We start from the raw sequence: 19,499 nt of genomic DNA, 5'->3' as shown, positions 1-19,499 counted from the left end.
AAAATCATAGTTAAAAAACAAATCCAGAAGTTAAATTAGAATGATAAAATAAATTATTATCACACTTATCAAATGTCTCCATTAATGTAATGCTACTAAAGGAGACATATATATTATTATTAGTATATTTGGAATAGAAGTTTTGGACAATATCAGTAGACAAAGAATTTACTACCTAAACTTGAAGGCTTAGGCAGAAAAGGGAGTTCCTTCTCTTTCAAAGTGATTCCCTCTTATGCAAAGCCTATTTTCCCAAGTCCTTTTGCACCTTTCTAAAGTTCTTAGTGGTTGAGGAACAAGGGTAGGAAAAACTGATTCCACCACCATAGTTGGAAAATGTTGTCCTTTAGTAAAAAAAGGGAGGTGTACGATAGAGGATTTTTTGTACACACACTACTCATCTAGCAAAGTAGGCTTGGTGCGTTTATAGAGACCCAAATTCATTATTGGTGTAGGTCCAGGAAGGTGTACAGTGTATACTATACTAGTCCATTACTCATGAGTTTGCAGAGTATTCTTGAAGACAAGTAGTTTGGTAATTATGTAAGTTTTAGTTGAATTAGATTAACGCATGTTTAATTTCGTCTATTTCGGTTGGAGAAGTAAGAAAAAATTAATCTTTAGACAATCTGTGAAGAATTTAATGGTGGAAGAACTTGAGAATTAACCGATTTTTATTTGTTATTTTAAATTTTTTTATATTTTCTACACAACTATCTCAATTCCATTTTATCTTTATTATTACTAACTTTTATTGTTTGCAGATAGATTGTAAACACCAATTTACAAATTTCACTATTGGATTCGTTGAAAGACGACTTGAAGTTATCTAACCATAATTATACTATCATCTATCTAGCATTAGACAAGTCTACGCTGGAATCATTTTAATTTGAGAGTAAAACGACAACTATCATTAATCTATTATTAATGAGTTTGGAGAGTATTATTGAAGGCAAGTAGTTTGGTGAGTATGATTACCAATGGATGAATAAGGGCCATTTACTGCTATCATGCTGCTTAACAAATGTCAATGTCCTCCTCTTCATAAGGCACCCCAGAGGGAATCTGGAAGGTTATTTGGAAAGAAAAAGTCCCATATAAGATTAGACATTTCCGGTGGAGGGTCTGTCATCATGCTATTTTTGTCATAGGAAACATTTTCATTAAGAAGCTGGTGTCTGTGTAGGTTGTCCCATGTGGAGCAAGAGACAAATGCCAAGTTAGCATAGCCTATCACTCTATAACTCTACACCTAACCGTTTGGTTTGGAAATTGGGACACAGTCAAATACAATGCTCCCTTACCATGTACAACAACTTCACAAGTTTTAACCAAGCAAACTCAGTAATCCTTAATTTTTGGGAATACTTGGAAAGCAAGAAAACAAAACGATTGTGTTCCTAAGATGCCTTGTGGTGTATACATGTCATGCAAGAAGTTAATATTGACTGTGCTATAACAGCATCACCAAGAGTTACCTAGATGATACTATAGTGTCACTATGATTCTGCACAGTAGATAATTTTATTCTATCTATGTGTTTCCTATTCAAAAAGGGTCTTGATCAGATTTGCATTTACAAATTCTTTGACATTTGAAAGACTGATCTGATTCGCAGATTAAATAGGTTAAATTTGATTAAAAGAAATAAAACATGATTAAGAGATTATTAACTTATCTTTATCTTTGTAATAACACAGAGTTTAATATAAAAGTATAAATAAAAGGGAATTCCATAATGATAAAAAGTGATTGTTGTTTGAACTCTAAACCAGATAATTGGATACATCTCTGCTGACTTGAAAGTATTTCTAGATATTCATTCTCACAAACACATCAGAAGAACAATTGAAACTGATGAAAGAAGATGGAAAGAATTTGATAAGGGCAATCTCAAATAAATGGTAAAAAAACTAAGGACTCAAGGTGATGAAAGTTGAAATTGGAAACAGACAACAAAGATAAAAAAAAATGGTAAGAAAAATGATTGGGGAAAATATAAAACTGGTTTAAAAATGAAACAAGCTACACAATGCATACTCTATTGATAGCTTGTATTAAATTAATGTTATGGAGATCAAAGGTGAAAACTGACAGGGACTTCTACATACTGTGTGTTTCTGTTTTCTCTTCTTTCCTCACATTGTCACACGTCATTACATACCATACATTGATCTACTCTATAATTATTAGATGACTCGAAGTTGGTGAATGTCTCTGTCAATTTCCCACGCCACACTTTGGTTTAATAATTTAAACCCCTTCTTTCAGAGTTCTGGTAATAAAAGTCACGTTATTTTAAAGATTTATAAATGCTTGTCACTCTTAACTGCACAAACAAACAAGTGCTTGTGTTCATACCACATTTATTTCAAATTCTAAACTCATTCAGCTTTAGAACAACGGATAATTTATATCAACTCTAAACATTTTGGACTGGAAAATTGCAAAGTTTAACAGAGCTGATATATGTTACATCTTTTTGGAAGTTATATCAGTAGTGTTAGGTTGTTCAATATTTCTATGGAATTTGATTTCCCTTAATACAATAGCATTCAGATGGGGAAATGGTATTAAAAAAGCCATTCACTCATCGTTGATTTAGAGAGCAATAATTGAACACACTTTCTGTTTTCTTCTAACTCTTTTTTTTCTTTGTTTCTATCTTTTTCACTCATCACATCAGATTTCTTATTTTTTATTCGGTTCTCTTCTTATCTCTCTCCTCATCCAAAGGAGGGAAGTGGACTTGTGAACAGGGAAGACAGAGAAAAAGAAAACAAAAAAAATCACACTCAATGAAGAATAGAAAAACACTTTTATCCTTCAAAGGCTAATGGCTTTAAAATTATGATTCACATCCACCATGTGCTTGTATGAATGCTCAAAAAAACACATAAGATCCCACCAAATTGATACAACAGGAGATTGAAATCAGTTATGTTTAACAGCAGATTTCATTCATGGTTTTCATGGCTAAAGAATTCTCTCGTACCCCAAGCATGAATGCAATATCTCCATTGCTAAGTAACTAACCACTAACTACAAACCCACTATACATCCAAAATGTGAAAGAACTAATACTAGTACATCATTACTGAATAGAGCCCTTTATAGTGATTCAAGGAAACCAGTTTTTGACAGAACAGCATTCCTCACTTTGCTAAGATCCCTACCTTTGAGGGTTCTCCCAGCACCTTCCAGAACAGAAAATGATGATATCTGACTCCTTGCAAGCCTTCTGGCAATAAACTCATGTGGAGGAAGCTTTGAATCAGGTTCATCATTTTCCTCTCCATCCTCATCACTATCCCCACTGTAGTTGCCCACACCATCACCCTCACCATCACAATCAGCATCAAACCTTGAAGCACTGTTCTTGGGGGGGTTACTAGTATAAATTTTTGACCAGTCAGGAATTTTTACAGGTGCTGATTGCTGAAGAACCTTGGCTTCATTGGAGGAATTAGCACTGCTATTGCTACCACTATTGCTAGATCTTGGTACCATTCTGGCTGCACTAGGCCTAGCAGGAACAGGAACAGAAGAGGACTGATCCTTCTCTTTGAACTTGCGAACCCCAGAAGAACCATAATCACTTCTGTTCTTGAGAACATCCCAAATCTCTTCTTCATCAAAATCTCCATCTCTCAACGAATTCCATATCCCACTGTGCTTCCTGCCTAGTTTATGTTTATCTTCCATTGTATATCAATCAACCACTTCCTGCATAACACAAATCTGAAGAAACTTATTTCAAATGATTGAACTGCAACTTTCAGTAATTTAAGCACAAAACAGAGAAAAAAAATTGGAAGTTGAAGGTAGAAATAAAAAAAATCACAGGAGGGGATTATATATTACTACACAGTAAGGTGTTTGATATTTTACTGAGGAAAAATAAGACACCTTTTTCTGTTGTCCAGGAATCAGAAGCTTGAAATAATTGAACTTTATGTGGATTCTAAATGGGGTTCCTGGAATATGCCAAAGAAAAAAAATTTGATAACAGTGAGCTTAAATTCTTCTGATACCTTGAGAACTTGAATTTTTGACCTTTATGTGATGGTGAGTCAAAATCCAAAAGCTTTTGGCTTACCTGAATATGTATTTGCAGAGGGGAATTGAATTGTGATTTGTAGGTGAAGTGTAATATGAAAACAGCACACAGAAAGAAAGTGAACAGCAAAAATCTGAAGGGAAAGAATAAGACAGTGTTGTCCACAAAATGATGGCTGTGCAGTATTTAACTCTACAACCTCACAGCTTTAACTCTTTTTTTTTTTTTTTTTATTAGTATAAAGTATATAATAAAATTAATAAAATCTCTTTTGTGTTTTAGCAGGTATTTTTTAATCTCTAACTGTGTAAATATTATAATTAGTATATTTTATTTTTCTTTATCTCATTTATTATTAAATCATATAATATAAATACTGATAAAAAAATACTGCCCTCTATTACTTTTTTGTCTTTTTCTCTAGATTTTCCTAATGAGTAATTTTGTATATAGGAATCTATAAAATTTATATTTTCGTAATACTTCACGAGCAATTGTTATGTATAATAAATTGAATTCATAAACATATTATATTAATATTATTTGTATTAAATTCTATAATTATTAAATGTAATTCATTATTATAATACGATTAAGTTTTGTATAAATTAATTATTACGCATTTTTCCCAAAACTAATGAAGTTTGAAATTAATAAATAGAGTAAATTACATAAATACTTTTAATTTTTTTTTAATTTCAAAACTTTCTTGTTCAAAATTCCGTCCATGAGATACAAACTTACTCTTTGTGATATTTGCAATTAGAGTTTAATACTGTGTAAAAACTCGTTCATGTACAAAAACCAATTCTTATAAAATAAATAAAAATATTTTATTTTTAAAAAAAAATAGGGGAAAAGTTGAGATTATAATTAGTTTATTATTGAAATAAAAAGTAAATACAGTCTTAAATATGATATGGAAGTTTGAAATCTGCAAAAAAAGTATTTTAAAAGATCATGAATGTGTTTTTGATTAAAAATGTTGAAAATAATGTTTCCATAAGGAGACTGTGAGTAAAAAGAAAGGGAAAAAAGGTGTTTAATATGAATAATTCTTTCCAATTCTTTTTCATTAAAACTTATATAAATATAAATATATTACATAATGAATAAGTTAGGTTAAATTTATAAGTTTGAAATTCTTGTTTAGAAAATAAATTTATTTTAGCAATATTAAATATGTTAATTTAGTTTTTTGGCAGAAATACTTGCAATAACACATTAACCGTTAAGTTAATTTTAAGAATAAGAGTATCAAAGGTTATAGATCAGAGTTTTATTACTATATAATATATAAACAAAGTAAATTCAATGCACATCAATATTTATTACTATATATTAATTAAATGTATTAAATGTAATGAATGATTATCTTTAAAAAATAATGCAGTACTATTGCACAATACATTTATTAATTGTAATATATTTCCCAGATATATGAACTTTCACATTAATAAATATATATTTAAAAACTTAATATTACAAATAGTAGTTATTATAAAGTCCATACCTAAGAATATTATTTTTATCATTATTTTGAACAAATAAAATTAAATTTTTATTATTGACTACATCCCCATCGCGGAAAGTTGATAATTGATTTTGCATGAAAATTAATATTATAGACAAATATTACCTATAATACATTTATTTAATTTTCTTTTATTTTCTTAAGTGTACCTTTAGAATTTAACAACGTCGTAAATTTTCAGCTTGTGAAAACTTGTAAGAATTTGATGCACAAAATCAACTAACAATCTCTAAGTAATTTTCATTTAAAGAATACTAATTTAGTAATTTGAAAAACAAATTGTACTAGTTTTCTAAAATAATCAAAATTTTAAATATAATAATTTAGGAACTAAAATATAATAATAATTTATTGAATAAAAATCTATAGTCCTATTTAAAGGTTTTTATATCAATTTATTTGCAGATGAAAAAATAAATGCGTAAATATATTTATAGTCTTAAAGGAGTTCCAAAATAATTTATCTAACTCAAAATTAAAGACATGTAAATAATAATAAAAATCTTTAAACTTACTAGCAGAAGGAAAATAAGCGTATAATGTTATGTGTAAAATCAAAATCGATTATATACTTAATATTTTATTATGATAAATTTTTTTCAATAAAAATAATAAATAAATTACTTTATTTTATAAGTTATCTTTTAAATATATAATAGATAAAAATAAATTACTTTATTTTTTTACCTTAATACGAACAACACATTTTTTTCCACTTCCAGTTCAATAAAAACATGTTTAAAAATCTTTTTGTAGCTTTTTCTCCAATAATTTTGTCAAATTCATCTTCTAGTTAATACTTTATTTAATTGTTAACAAAATAAGAGAAATAAATACTTATTAGTATATTATTATAATTCAGGATGTTATATATCATGTATACATGAACCTATATTATTAGAAAATCATCAAAAATAATTAAAATTTAAAATAAAATAATTAATTTTTATTTTAATTAAATTATATATTATTTTAAAAATTGATATGTAGAGTAAAGTACTTTTTATTATTAATAAATAATTTCTAAATTAATTTAAAGTTGGTAATTAAAATTTTGATAATTAATTAAATATTAATTATTTATAATAAAAACTACTTTAAATATTAAATTAAAAACTATTTATTAATAATAAAAATAATTAATTATTTTTATCTCTCAAATTAAATATTATTTATTATTTTAACCAGAAAATCTTATAAATTTGAAAATCTTAAACTTATATTATAAGCGATAGAGATGAATCAAAGTCAAAAGTGACCTTTATTTACTATAACTTAACAGAAAAGGATCGAAGGAAGAGCATTGATTACTCAACCTAATAAACCAATAATACAATCAGGCATAAAATTAAAAAGTTAAAAAATTGTATTAGGACAAAGAAAATTAGCACACGCATATCTCTATTGTGGTATGTAACACAAATATAAAAAACGGATATCTCTTTTGTGATATGTAACACAAATATAAAAAAAGACACTGAAATGGACACGGAGATACGTATAATCTTTAAAATATAGGACATAAGAACATGAATCTATATATTATATAATTATAAATTATATAAATTGACAATAAATATTTATGTACACGCGTATGTTTTGACAATAGATATTTATGTATATAATAAATTTGAGTTTTTAGAAAATTATTGTATTTATCTTTTTTAAAATTGTGTTAAAATCATACCAGAATTTTCAGAAATCCAACAAATATTTTTTTGAATTGAATACTTCACCGATAAGTGTCATATGAGTATCAACACCAATACGTGTTTTAAAAAAAAATGTCCGAACCTCACAGCGGTTTTATCTTATTTTTTTCTAAGATAAACTGCTCAAGATAATGATACATTAATAATTTTTATATTATTTAATTATAAATTTATCCTTTATTATATATATTTATTTATAAATTATCATATAAAAATTATACACAACTCTAAAATTGATTAAACTATCATTTTCTGCGATGGTTGGTGGAATTTTGAGGTGTTGAATAATAAGATGAAGGTGGCCCACATGAAAATCCAGATTCAATGTAGATGCATGCATATACATCACTTGCAGAAAACACAAAATTTTGATTGTCTTAGCCCAATCAACGTTCTTTAACTAAGAATCTGCAAAGATTTCCACCGTTGGAGAAGAATCTTCTTGCTAAAAGCTAAACCATTCATATGGCGGCGCTAAAGTGACAGCACTGTGTGAAAACAATAAAGTTCATTAACTCATTTTAGAACATGTGTTTGTGTACATGTAAAACACATGTAATAACAACAACACTGTTATGCCACTTAGTTTCATTTGACCTCAAAATATGTAACAGTAACATATGCAGCAGTAGTCTCAGTTATTTGGAGTTCCTTTCTGTTTTCTGCAAAAGTTTATTGCGACAGACAATGTGGTTCGATATAATTGGATTACGTGAGGTTCTGTATATACTATATGCAGTAGGGACAGATATACTTAACCAAGTAGGTATATTATTTCTGTGGGAGAGTATATACTTATTATTACGTATTAGAGTTTAAGTCTAACTCAATCTCATAAAATTGATTTATTGGGTGAGGTTTACACCCATTTATAATCTATGAAAGACTCTAATCTCTAGTCGATCTGGGATCTCAAACACACTCCCTCACGCTGAGACTGTCAACTCGTGCGTGAAACTATATATTATGGGTAGTTTGATAGCAGCTCGATAGTGGGTGATACGATAGGTCTAACACAAACACTCGTTAGGATAGACTCGAAATGACTTTGATACCATATTACGAAGTGAACTTTAAACCTAACTCAACCCCATAAAACCGGCTCATGGGGTGAGGTTTGCACCCACTTATATACTATGAAAAACTCTAATCTCTAGTCGATGTGCAATCTCCAACACTTATCGCTAAAAAATTAAATTTAAAATAAAAATAATTAATTATTATATTATTTAAATTATATACTATTTTAAAAATTAAAAAATTATTAGTATTTAAAGTAATTTATGTTACTGATAAATAGTTTTGAAATGACATTTAATTAATTATCAAAATTTTCATTAATAAATTTATAACTTAAAATAATTTGTAGTTAAAATTTTAGTAATTAATTAAATATCATTTTAAAATAGTTTCTAAATTTTAAAAATACTACGTATTAATTTAAATATTAATAATTTTGTAGTATTTAATTTATTAATATAGTAATTAATTATTTTTATTTTTAGAATTAGTTTTTATTTAACAATGATGGTCTGCTCTTGTAGTGTATAACTAAGAGTACTGTGTGTTTCTTTTATGTAAAATGTTATTTGGGCAACTGAACATTAATACAAATTTATAGTAAAATATTATTTCTGTTTTTCAATTGTAGTCTTATTAATAGTTGTCAACATATAAGAATTTATTTTATTTGTTTTTTTTAGGTGGGATTGGAAGAGAGGTTGTATAAGAAGACAATACTGAATTATATGATGGTGAAGAAATGCGTGTGGTAATGAATCTTAATGTAGTTTACGCAGCTCACAAGCATAATTGATTTAGTAATGAAGAGAGAAACCCCATCTTCGCCCAAAACTACTTACTTCTCATGCTTATATCAACGATGGCAATGTAAGCCAAACCACGTGAATCCAGAGGAGGCTATGCTTTCTCACAGCTGTTCATGGTTAAATTTTTATACCATGTTTCTCACACTATACGGGTGAGGACCGTACAACTGATTACATATATCGGTCCTCTTTAATGGATCGTTTGATACTTCAGACTTAATTCAATAAAGTTAATCTGCGATTAAGAATTAAGTAATGCATCTCTAAACGTGGTCAAACACTCTAATATGATCCAATAAGGAAAGTCCACCACAGTTAATATAAATAACACATATTTCAATATCCAGGTACATCATCATATACAGTGCTCTGACAACTGAGCGTCGAACATCTTTACTGACTTGAACGTCGAAGTGCCTTTTGCAGGTACCATCCGAGTTTGTGTTATGAGAAGACTGAGAGTTGTGACGAGTAGAGGGGAGAAAGGAGCTAACAAGGAGGGAAGTTGAAATACAGTACGACCGACCGATAAAAATAGAAGAAGAGTGACCTCCATAGTTTTTTGGACTCAACCTCGTTCCAGAACATAAGCAAATGGAAAATTATGTTATGATTCACAAATTTTTGAGTTTAGAGTAATGTGTCATTTAAACAATTTTTGAGTTTAGAGTAATACATGTAACTTGGAAATTTAGATCATGGAAAATGCGGTGATCCAATAACACATAATATTTATGTTTCCAATATTTAAAATAATCATTAAGAATTTTAAATTTGCAAAAAAAAATAAAAAATCATTAATTATATATTAATATTAATTTTCCATTTAATAAAATTACCAAATACCCATACATGTTATGACCGTTAATGCAATTAAAACAAACTAACATAATTAAAGTTGTTCTAGTAAGAGTGTAACATTTATTCTTCTTATACTAAAAACAAAATATGTGAATTCATATACTTAAAAATCTATTTGTCATAACACACTTTACTTATGTCTAATTATGAATATATGATAGGTACATGGTACTATTGGATTACCAAAAAGTTCGATATGACCCAATGGTCGAGAAGACCGAATAATTTTCTAATCTAAACACAACATTGTAAACCTAAAATTAACTATAATTAAACCATGTTTAATGGTAAACCATATTTAATGGCAAACCATGATTAAGACATAATTGAACCTTTTTTTAGATCCACGTGCAATCCTACAACAAAAAAAGGTCCATCCAAAAAGTATAAATATCAAATGAGACTTAACATCAAATGTAATTTTTCACTCTCAACTTACCTATATATATTGCACTCGAACTGACTTTGACTTTATTGTCGAAGTGTCTTCGCAGGTACCCCCTATTCGACTTGAAGAAAGGAAGAACTAACAGGAGACCACCACACCTGGAGGTCGATAAGATTGGAAGGCGAAGACAAAAAGACGTCACTCTAAGAGAAGTTTCACCTTATAAGAACACACACTATAAAAAAATAATTATTATATTGATTAAATTAGATAATACTTTAGAGACAACAAAAATAATTGGTATATAAGTTAGTTTATATTATTGATAAATAATTTCTAAATGAGTATCTAATTAGCTACAAAAGTTTTAACTGCCAACTCTAGAATCTAAATAATTAGTAGTTAAAATCTTAATAGATATTTATCAATAATACAAACTAATTTAAATATCAATAATTTATTTAGTTTCAAAATAGCATTTAATTTAATTAATATAACATTTAATTATTTTTATTTTTAAAATTATTTTTGTTTATTAATTTTCTAATAATGATAGAAGAAAAATAAGATAAATATTAATTTTGACAAAGACTAAATAGTGATATGTTGTAGGGATAAGATTATTATAATAATAATGAGAATAAGATGATAATGATAATTGTTGCAATGATGATATGATAATGTGGATGATAGTAACATGTGTTGTTATATATAATAATAATGATAATACCAATGACAACAACATGAGCGATGAGATTAATGGTAATGGTGATAATAGAGTAGTAAGTGCTTTAATGAAGGTGAATAATGATAGTGACAACAACAAAAATATAATGATGATAATAACTTAGTGAAAGTGGTAGCAAAGGTTCTAACAATAACAACAACGACAATAATAATAATAATAATAATAATAATAATAATAATAATAATAATAATAATAATAATAGAAGAAAAGTATTTAAAATATAATATTAATTTCTAACTCAACTCCTCATTTAAATATGAAACATACTACGCTAACAAAATATTAAAAATAAAATTATCTTTGCATCCAATAATTAATTATGTCATAATTCTGAAAAATATGATAAATAGGATGATACAATTGATTAATATAGTAAAATGTATTAACTATCATCTTAACATAATAGTAATTTGATAAAACTTTACATCCATTTAATTACATCTGTGACTGAGAAATTAAAAATTAGTTTTTTTTTATTCTAACAATAGTGCGTAAATAAAATTAACAAAATATTATTATTTTACCTAATTCTTTCTTTATCTAACAGTAAGAAAATGTGTAATTAAAATTATTAACAGACCGATGAAAATAATATATTGTTTTTCAAAATAGAGATAAATAAAAAGAGATCAAAAGAGTAATTTTTAATTTTTGATAGTTAATTAAAATTGGAGAGGTGCAAGATAATATTTTTTTTATATTAATTAAATAAAATAAGTTTTTATAATTTTTTTAATCGAATAAGTTTTTATAAGGTATTTTTTATTATAAATTAAAGAATGAGTGATTTTTAGGAAATAAATTTTTATTATATATAATTAAAAATTAAATACATTAAAATTATTTTAAATACTTAAAAAAATTAATGATATACTACTTTAATAATATAAAATAATATAAGTTAATTATTTTAAAAATAATTAAATTAAATTTAATCCATAAAAATTATTACAGAAGCGCATGTTCATAATTTTGGGCCTTCTTTACTTGGGTGGAACTGGATCATCTCCAGTCCAATTACAAATAGAATGCTAAATACTACTTACACCAATATTTTTTACTAATGCATTCCTTTTTATTTTTATTAGTATTTTGTTTTTCAAAATTACCCTTATCATATCGCAAAGGCCCTCAAACTCTTTTCCCAACTTCTCCAAAGCTAATAAAAATAAAAAATGTTAATTATTTTTAGTTTAATATCTACAGAATAATAGGATAATTTTCTTACAAACTAATTAGAAAGTATGATTTTTTTTATAGTTATTATAAAATCAATAAATGTATTATACTCGTGACTTTATAAGTAAATTGCAGTTTTGTGAAAAAAGAAACAACAAGTTAAAAATATTTTAAAGTATACTATTTGCTTAATATAAAATAATACGAATTTAGTTAACGGATTTGCAATTGAGATCTAAAACGTTATCATCATGCAATACGTTAGTCACCAAACGTCTAACTTCAATTTTTCTTATATATTTCAATTTTTTTTCTCAAAATAATTCGTTTGTAGTTCGTGATGAACATTTAACTAAAGATAAAAATAACTTTTTTTTTACACAGACTTTATGTGACATTCAAATTGCTTCACTTGAGTCTGGAGTAAATGTTTTACTGGATAGCCGAGAAGATCGAAAAGTCGAGAAGACTCTCTTAATTGAAACACAGCATGTGTAAACTCATAGTTAATCATAGTTAAGTCAGTTTAATCGTAAATCGTGATTAAGGTACGATTGAATCCTTTTTTGGACTTATGAAAGACACATGACAATTGAGGTCCATCCAAAAGGTATAAATACCTGAGCAAACCAACATGGGTAGTTTTTTCTCTTTCAACACATCTGTACATTGTACTCGAACTAACTTAATAGTTGGAGTGTCTTTGCAAGTTTCCTCCACTCATTCGACAAAAAAGAACCAATCAGAGACACTCTACTGAAAGTCATGAAGACCAGAAATAAAAGACAAAAAGAGTCACTATAAAAGGAACTCGACCTTATAAGAACATTTATATTTTTATTATTGAGAAAATGTCTTTTATTTTTCTTTAACTGATTAAATCCTATTAAAGCTTTGAAAAATCCAATTAATTGCATTTATTTAAAACAATTTTTTAATAGATTTTGTACAATATAGATATTTTTAGGAAGAACACATGAAGTTGGCAAACGAGGGAGGAGAGGAAGCAGAGTGTGTCACTGTACCCCAATTTCGTGTGTTTTTTTTGTGAAGCATTTGGAAAACACCTATACACTATGCCTTCAGCTCAAGATCCATTCTATGTTGTGAAGGAGGAGATTCAAGAATCTGTAAGCATTTTCTTTTCCCCCATATTACCTAGATTTTGTTTTAAGTTCAATTTTGAAAATTAATTTCACTTTTTATTTTGACATAAATCATGCGTTCTACTTCAAATTTCTGCTTGATTTCTCTGTTACTAGTACAAGTGGATCCGGATTTTACGTGATTCTTCTTCTCCAAAATCTCAGCTGAAACTATTAATTGGGATATTTTTGCTTCTAATATCTCATGTAATCGATCTGAGTATGCTATTTTTGTCTACAAATTTGGAGTTTTGAAGAAAACCCTGTTGCGATCTGTAACTGTGGTATGTGTAACTGAAGCAGAAAATAAAAATTGGGATGTTATTAATGGCTGTATGAACTATTTTGGATGTTATGTAATTTATTGGCTGATTAGTTTTCATTTTATGGTAAGATTGATAAGCTGCAATCTACTTTTCGGCAATGGGAAAAAGCTGCTGATGCTGGCGAGCGATCCAATCTTTCAAAGGAAGTTCTTACTAGCTGTGAAAGCATTGATTGGCAGGTATACCAATTGTGTATTTTGAACCAGTGACAAGTTAGTTGTTCTGTAAATTTTTGTTTTAAATGAGTTTTATTCATTCTTCCAGCATGGTACTACCATCTTTTGTAGGCATGGGATTTGGGTGTTATCAAATAGACATTCAAGGAATGTTTGGATTATAGTACAATCTAGGTCAGTGGGAAGGAGTATCTTTGTTTTCTTGATTGCAGATATTTTTAGTGTAGGAAGGAAAATGAGGAATTTGCACTGAACCGTCCAAAATGCTTCTGTGATCATTGTGATGATGCAAAATTTATGTAAACATGTTTATTAAATTATAATGCTAGTATCAAAGCTCATTAGTTAATAATAAAGTGTATTATATTCATGTATTTTTATTTAATTCACTCTATTTCTTCCCCGTTGTATTCTTTAGGCATAATTAAGGAGAGAAAATCATCATTAACCCTCTCCCCTTTTCCCCTAATTTGAGTTTGCTTCTTCTCTTTTGGCTATCTAGGGAAGGGGAAGGAGGGGAGTGAAAATGGAGTGAGGTGAAAATATTTTGATTTTCAATCTTTGTTGGTTGTTAAAGTCATAGTAGTAAACAGATAGAAAGTTTCTTCTAGATCTAACTCTAGCCTCTCTTTGTCACACATCTTAGAGTATTGTTTCTTTTTGCAAACAACCTATTCAAACTGCTGAAATACGGATTTTTTGATAGAAAGGTAGATGAATTGGACAAAGCGATATCTGTGGCATCTAGAGATCCTTCTTTGTATGGCATTGATGAAGTGGAGCTTGAGAACCGGAGGAGGTGGACCAGTGAAGCTCGTAGCCAGGTGTTTGTAACTACTAAACTTGATTAAGAGTTAGGAGACCACTCTTATTTTTTTTCTCACCATAATGTACAATTGTTGGTGTGGTATTTTTCTATTGGTAGCTCACATTAGATTGCATTCTCTCTCTCTTTTTATCTGTATGGTGCTGGTGAATAATTGGAGTTCATTATTAGGTGAGCACAGCAAAGAAAGCAGTGGAAGCAGGAAAACGCTCAAATATAACAAACAATGCTAGTCTAAATGGGATGCACAGGGAATTAATGAGGCTTCCTAATTCTCATCAAACTGCCTCTGGCCAATATCCTACCCAGGATAATGATGATTTCATGGAATCAGAATCGGACAGGCAGATGCTTCTTATAAAGTACTTATTTTCTCCCTCTTTCATATGACATTTAATTAAATATTTGTCTTTTGCCCTGCTTTTATTTGATTTGATTTTGGGCACTGCTAGATGAAACCCTTTGCTAGCCTCTTTAGTGGATATATCATGCAAAATTATATTTTTGATTGACCTATGTTGCCCGCCCCTCGCCCCTGCCCTGTACTTTTTGAGACATAGGTGGGCTCCTCTGTATGAAATTGTGTGGACACATGAGCATAAGCTTCTTGTGCTTCTCATGTAATTATAAATTTCTGTTTTGTGAATTCATCGTTGCTAATTATTTGAGTTTTATTTGAATCTACTATTACTATCAAACAAGAAATCATAACTAAAATGATGGATTCCTTTTTTCTTTCCTTTGGAAGAAAAAGAAAATGGGGGAATGGAAAGACTGTTCAGGTAGCCTTAACACAGATAAAGGCTGGTATTAATGCTCAAGAGTCTGGAAAAACAATCACCATCTGGTTTCTACTTTATTTTTTACATATATTTTATCTATTGGTGCTGATAGGAGACAGGATGAGGAGTTGGACGAGCTTACTGTAAGTATACAAAGAATTGGAGGTGTTGGACTTACTATACACGAAGAGCTCCTTGCACAGGTAGATTTGGCATTTGAGAAGATTTTTTGTCTTGATCTTACCATTTTGCTTAGTCCTGGTTTGTACCATGTGACTTGGAGATCACTGGTTTAAATCCCAGAAGCAGCCTCTCTCCCCTTGCCGGGTCAAGGCTGCAAATTTCTATCATCCCAAAACCCCAATAGGTGGGAGTCCTGTCATGCACTGGGCTTCCCTTTTATTCTTACTGTTTTGTTTCAAAAGTTGGAAGCTAGACAGCAGTGTTGCACTTAAGTTATGTGTTTCAATAAGAGCTCTGTTCTAATTCCTTATTTTGTTTGTGGAAAAAATTTCATTCTAAATTTGTCAAACCTTGATATTTCAGGAGAAGATTGTTGATGAACTGGGTAATGAGATGGACAGTACATCTAATCGTCTAGATTTTGTCCAAGTGAGTTTCAGTTTCTAATTTCCATTATCTCATTAAAATGTTTATGATCTATCTGGCTGATTGCTGTCATTAATTAGCAATAACAGAAGGGGGAAACGTTGAATGTGAAAGCTGACTGAATGTCTCTCTTTGTTTGTGATATCAGAAAAAAGTAGCAATGGTCATGAAAAAGGCTAGCGCAAAGGGCCAGATCATGATGATCCTGGGTTTGCTGGCTCTGTTCATTTTCCTCTTTATCTTGGTATTCTTCACCTAGTCATTGTGACGAAAGCTGTCAATGCTCTTGTTTGTACATGAAAAAGGATCTAAAGCTTCTGTGAAGTTACAAGATTACTGGGACTTCCAATATGTTTAGAAATCAAGTGGAAGCCTCTTTGGTTTGTTGAAGGCAGTGAAATTTTTTATCATGATGAAAAGGGAAGCAATGTGCTTGAAAATATTACTAGAGGATTTGGTTTCTTGCAGTATGACTGCTAATGTGATTTAAATGAGTTGTATTCGTTTTTAAGATGATATGCTCGAGCATGCAATCATCAGCATGGTGTTTTGAATTAATACCTGTACCAAGATAGAGACAGCTTATGACAGATTTTTATACAAATCAACCCATTATTTACTTGCTATTTTATGAAAAAAAAAGAGTTGTTTATAGTAAATTAGGAACATCAATAGTAAATTAGGAAAAAGCTTCTTTTTGAGAAGTAAATAAACTTCATGAATATGAAAATTTAGAGTTTATGATTCTCTTATGATATTTTTTGACAGCTTCTTTACACGTCCTCCAAGAAGGCTGTTCTGTATTTGCCATTCTATGTCTGTTCAGTCTTGGTTTGTAGAAACCAAACAAAAATACTGAAACTTACACAAAAATTGAGAGATTAGGATTGAAGAAATATATTGTAATTAAGTTTCATAAAAAATATCTATTTATAAGCCTATAGCTAACATGATCTTTTTTTAAAAAAACTGATCTGATCAGTTAATTTTGTGGAACTTATGTGTGACTGTAATATGTCCTTATAAGTATATCAAGTTTCAATCACTTAGAATTTATAGTTTATAATTTAAATTTTATATCATTAGATAGTATTATTTTTTACTTAAATACCTCAAATTTAAATAATATGCTTTAGCAGAAAGTTTTAAATATACCTACCAAACGCACTCCGCAGAAAATTTAAGCATAACTCAGTGTAAAAAAATCCAGAAATATCATAATGATAAAAAAATTCCTTTGCAACATGATCAATTTGACTAGAATAATTTTCTTTTTCCTTTCTAAAAGGCTATGAAATATTTCAACATGATGCAAATTGAGATCTTATCTATAACACTAAACCAAGCCAAGCATAAGACCAGAAAAAGGAACAGAATCTCCAAAGCATGCAATTTGAAGGTAAATTCTTCTTTCCATTGTTCTCTACCACACAAAGTATGTTGTGATTCTGTGCCTTCAATTACCACCACTTATTAACCCCATCCAGAATACGATTCTCCATCCACCCAAAAGCACCTTATATTCTGCTATCAAGAACCGTTAGACTAGTTGCAGATATTGAAAAAAAATCTTGGAGCTAAGATTTTTTGTTGCACTTTTAGGCATGAAAGTCAATATTTAACATCTACACGCAAAAACATTTATAGAATATTTCATACAACAAAAGCTGTTCTGCATGATGCAAAAAAGTGTTTGTTCTGCAATAGTTTCACTACACAATCACACGCACCACTATATATATCACAAACCACTACCTATTCTTCTCAATTCGCTTTGCTTTCATTGCAAGTCTTCCTTTCTCACAGGTTAGTCTCTCCTAACTCAACAACCATGGTCTGAAATATTGCGTTAGATAAAGTTAAAATTTCGATTTCATGTTTAATGTATTCACTAGTCTACGACTTTTCACAAACCATGGAAATAGAACACAATTTCCTAGTACATGGATAACATGTTAAACTAGTTTGTGTCCAGAGTTGACTAAGGAAACCCATGATCACTGTAGCATACGAAACACCTTTTAATCTTTATGTTCTTACAATCTGAAACAGAATCTCTCCTACCGATTCTCTTCTGTCTTTTCTCCCTTTGCTCGCTGTCAAGTATGTCGAAAGGTGAGATACCTGCAAAGACACTTCAATGCTCAAGTCAGTTTGGATACTGGAGTGTTTAGTGGGTTTAGAACTAGAAAAGTCATTACCTCTATCACGAGAGTCTTGTCCAATAATTCTTAATGATGTTTAGTTATTCACTAATTCCAAATTAATCTAATTAATTAACTGGACTGTTACCTTTACATTTGACTGAGAGGCCGTATGATCGTTTACCTTGCCGTCTACTCGGGGCTCAGAAACCGGATAAGACACTTTATATTTCAGATTCTGGTATATATGCATGGCTTGAAGGAAAAGGGTGCGAGGTGTTTAATGTTAATAATGATTACAAGATGTAGTGATGTTCAGATTTGTTGTATTGAGATATATTTTGGCATGCATGTAGCTGATGCTTTGTTTTGCACATTTTTTGTTGCAGGTAGTTGCTAAATTTGCAGGTAAATATATATGGTTGAAGTGGGAATTTTTCAGATCACAGGTAACAGTTTCGACCCATTTGCTGAGGCTACAGATAGAGATGCCCCCGGGGCGAAGGAGTATGTGCATATCCGCATACAACAGAGGAATGGGAAGAAGAGTTTGACGACAGTGCAAGGGCTGAGGAAAGAGTTCAGCTATGAGAAGATCCTGAAAGACCTGAAGAAAGAGTTCTGCTGCAATGGCAATGTTGTGCATGACAAGGAGCTTGGAAAGATTATCCAACTTCAAGGTGATCAACGCAAGAACGTTTCTCACTTCCTCATTCAGGCTGGCCTTGTTAGGAAGGACCAGATCAAGATTCATGGTTTTTGAGCAACCATAAATACTTACTACCTTGTACTAATCAGCTAAACTATGACACTGTTTATGAAATAAGTAAGATGTTTGGAGTATTTGGTCATTTTCTTTGTGTATGAAGGAAAATCCCAGGGTGGATGATCATAATGGCATAAATTTGATTTAAACTATTTTAATTGGATTGCATCATGATAAGTGATCCACCCAACCTTTTTATGAACACTTTCAAAAGAGTAAAAAAAATGAAAGTTGTACTACCGGATTCTCCATAAATTCGAATGATTTCTTAATCCAAACACAACAGTAAATCTACAATTAACTCTAATCAAACTAGGTCAGTGGTAAATCATGATTAAGGCGTGATTAGGCCTTCTCTTAGACTCACGAGCAGGTCCATGACAGACGGGAGCTCATCCAAAAGGTATAAAT

General features: G+C 29.6%; 3 protein-coding genes across 9 annotated transcripts; 2 read left to right on the top strand and 1 right to left on the bottom strand.

The window, feature by feature from the left end:
- Positions 1 to 2,820: 2,820 nt before the first annotated feature.
- Positions 2,821 to 4,244, bottom strand: LOC137826305 (protein S40-4). 6 transcript variants are annotated; one of them, XM_068632226.2, is made up of 3 exons: positions 4,103 to 4,244; positions 3,913 to 3,980; positions 2,821 to 3,729 (listed from the first exon to the last, which is right to left on the bottom strand). In XM_068632226.2, the coding sequence occupies exon 3, from the start codon at positions 3,706 to 3,708 to the stop codon at positions 3,115 to 3,117; it is 594 nt and encodes a 197-aa protein (XP_068488327.1). In that variant the 5' UTR covers positions 3,709 to 3,729; positions 3,913 to 3,980; positions 4,103 to 4,244; the 3' UTR covers positions 2,821 to 3,114. The 6 variants fall into 6 exon arrangements, with proteins under 6 accessions (XP_068488327.1, XP_068488325.1, XP_090150038.1 ...); XM_068632224.2 differs by having other exon boundaries at positions 2,821 to 3,744; positions 4,103 to 4,242; XM_090293912.1 differs by lacking the exon at positions 3,913 to 3,980 and having other exon boundaries at positions 4,038 to 4,244.
- Positions 4,245 to 13,237: 8,993 nt separating this feature from the next.
- On the top strand, positions 13,238 to 16,736 carry LOC137824131 (syntaxin-61). 2 transcript variants are annotated; one of them, XM_068629593.2, is made up of 7 exons: positions 13,238 to 13,444; positions 13,854 to 13,964; positions 14,668 to 14,785; positions 14,959 to 15,149; positions 15,682 to 15,772; positions 16,116 to 16,181; positions 16,327 to 16,736. In XM_068629593.2, the coding sequence occupies exons 2-7, from the start codon at positions 13,900 to 13,902 to the stop codon at positions 16,435 to 16,437; spliced, it is 642 nt and encodes a 213-aa protein (XP_068485694.1). In that variant the 5' UTR covers positions 13,238 to 13,444; positions 13,854 to 13,899; the 3' UTR covers positions 16,438 to 16,736. The 2 variants fall into 2 exon arrangements, with proteins under 2 accessions (XP_068485694.1, XP_068485693.1); XM_068629592.2 differs by having other exon boundaries at positions 13,266 to 13,444; positions 14,672 to 14,785.
- A 1,108-nt stretch (positions 16,737 to 17,844) lies between these two features.
- LOC137824132 (protein translation factor SUI1 homolog) lies at positions 17,845 to 19,246 on the top strand. Its single transcript, XM_068629594.1, has 2 exons — positions 17,845 to 17,984; positions 18,712 to 19,246. Exon 2 carries the CDS (start codon positions 18,741 to 18,743, stop codon positions 19,083 to 19,085), a length of 345 nt encoding a protein of 114 aa, XP_068485695.1. The 5' UTR covers positions 17,845 to 17,984; positions 18,712 to 18,740; the 3' UTR covers positions 19,086 to 19,246.
- Positions 19,247 to 19,499: the final 253 nt, after the last annotated feature.

Source organism: Phaseolus vulgaris, chromosome 8, assembly GCF_051622355.1.
Source record: "Phaseolus vulgaris cultivar YP4 chromosome 8, ASM5162235v1, whole genome shotgun sequence".
Taxonomy (NCBI): domain Eukaryota; kingdom Viridiplantae; phylum Streptophyta; class Magnoliopsida; order Fabales; family Fabaceae; genus Phaseolus; species Phaseolus vulgaris.
Note: the sequence above shows the minus strand (reverse complement) of the source record. Positions and strands in the feature narration are given on the sequence as shown.

What these genes read in the sequence shown, in the direction of transcription:
- LOC137826305 (XM_090293912.1), bottom strand. Translation starts at nt 3,708, where the DNA reads ATGGAAGATAAACATAAACTAGGCAGGAAGCACAGTGGGATATGGAAT.
- LOC137824132 (XM_068629594.1), top strand. Translation starts at nt 18,741, where the DNA reads ATGGTTGAAGTGGGAATTTTTCAGATCACAGGTAACAGTTTCGACCCA.
- LOC137824131 (XM_068629592.2), top strand. Translation starts at nt 13,391, where the DNA reads ATGCCTTCAGCTCAAGATCCATTCTATGTTGTGAAGGAGGAGATTCAA. An exon ending in AGGAGGAGATTCAAGAATCT is followed by an intron (nt 13,445 to 13,853) that starts GTAAGCATTTTC and finishes TTTTATGGTAAG; the next exon opens with ATTGATAAGCTGCAATCTAC. An exon ending in ACGAAGAGCTCCTTGCACAG is followed by an intron (nt 15,773 to 16,115) that starts GTAGATTTGGCA and finishes TTGATATTTCAG; the next exon opens with GAGAAGATTGTTGATGAACT.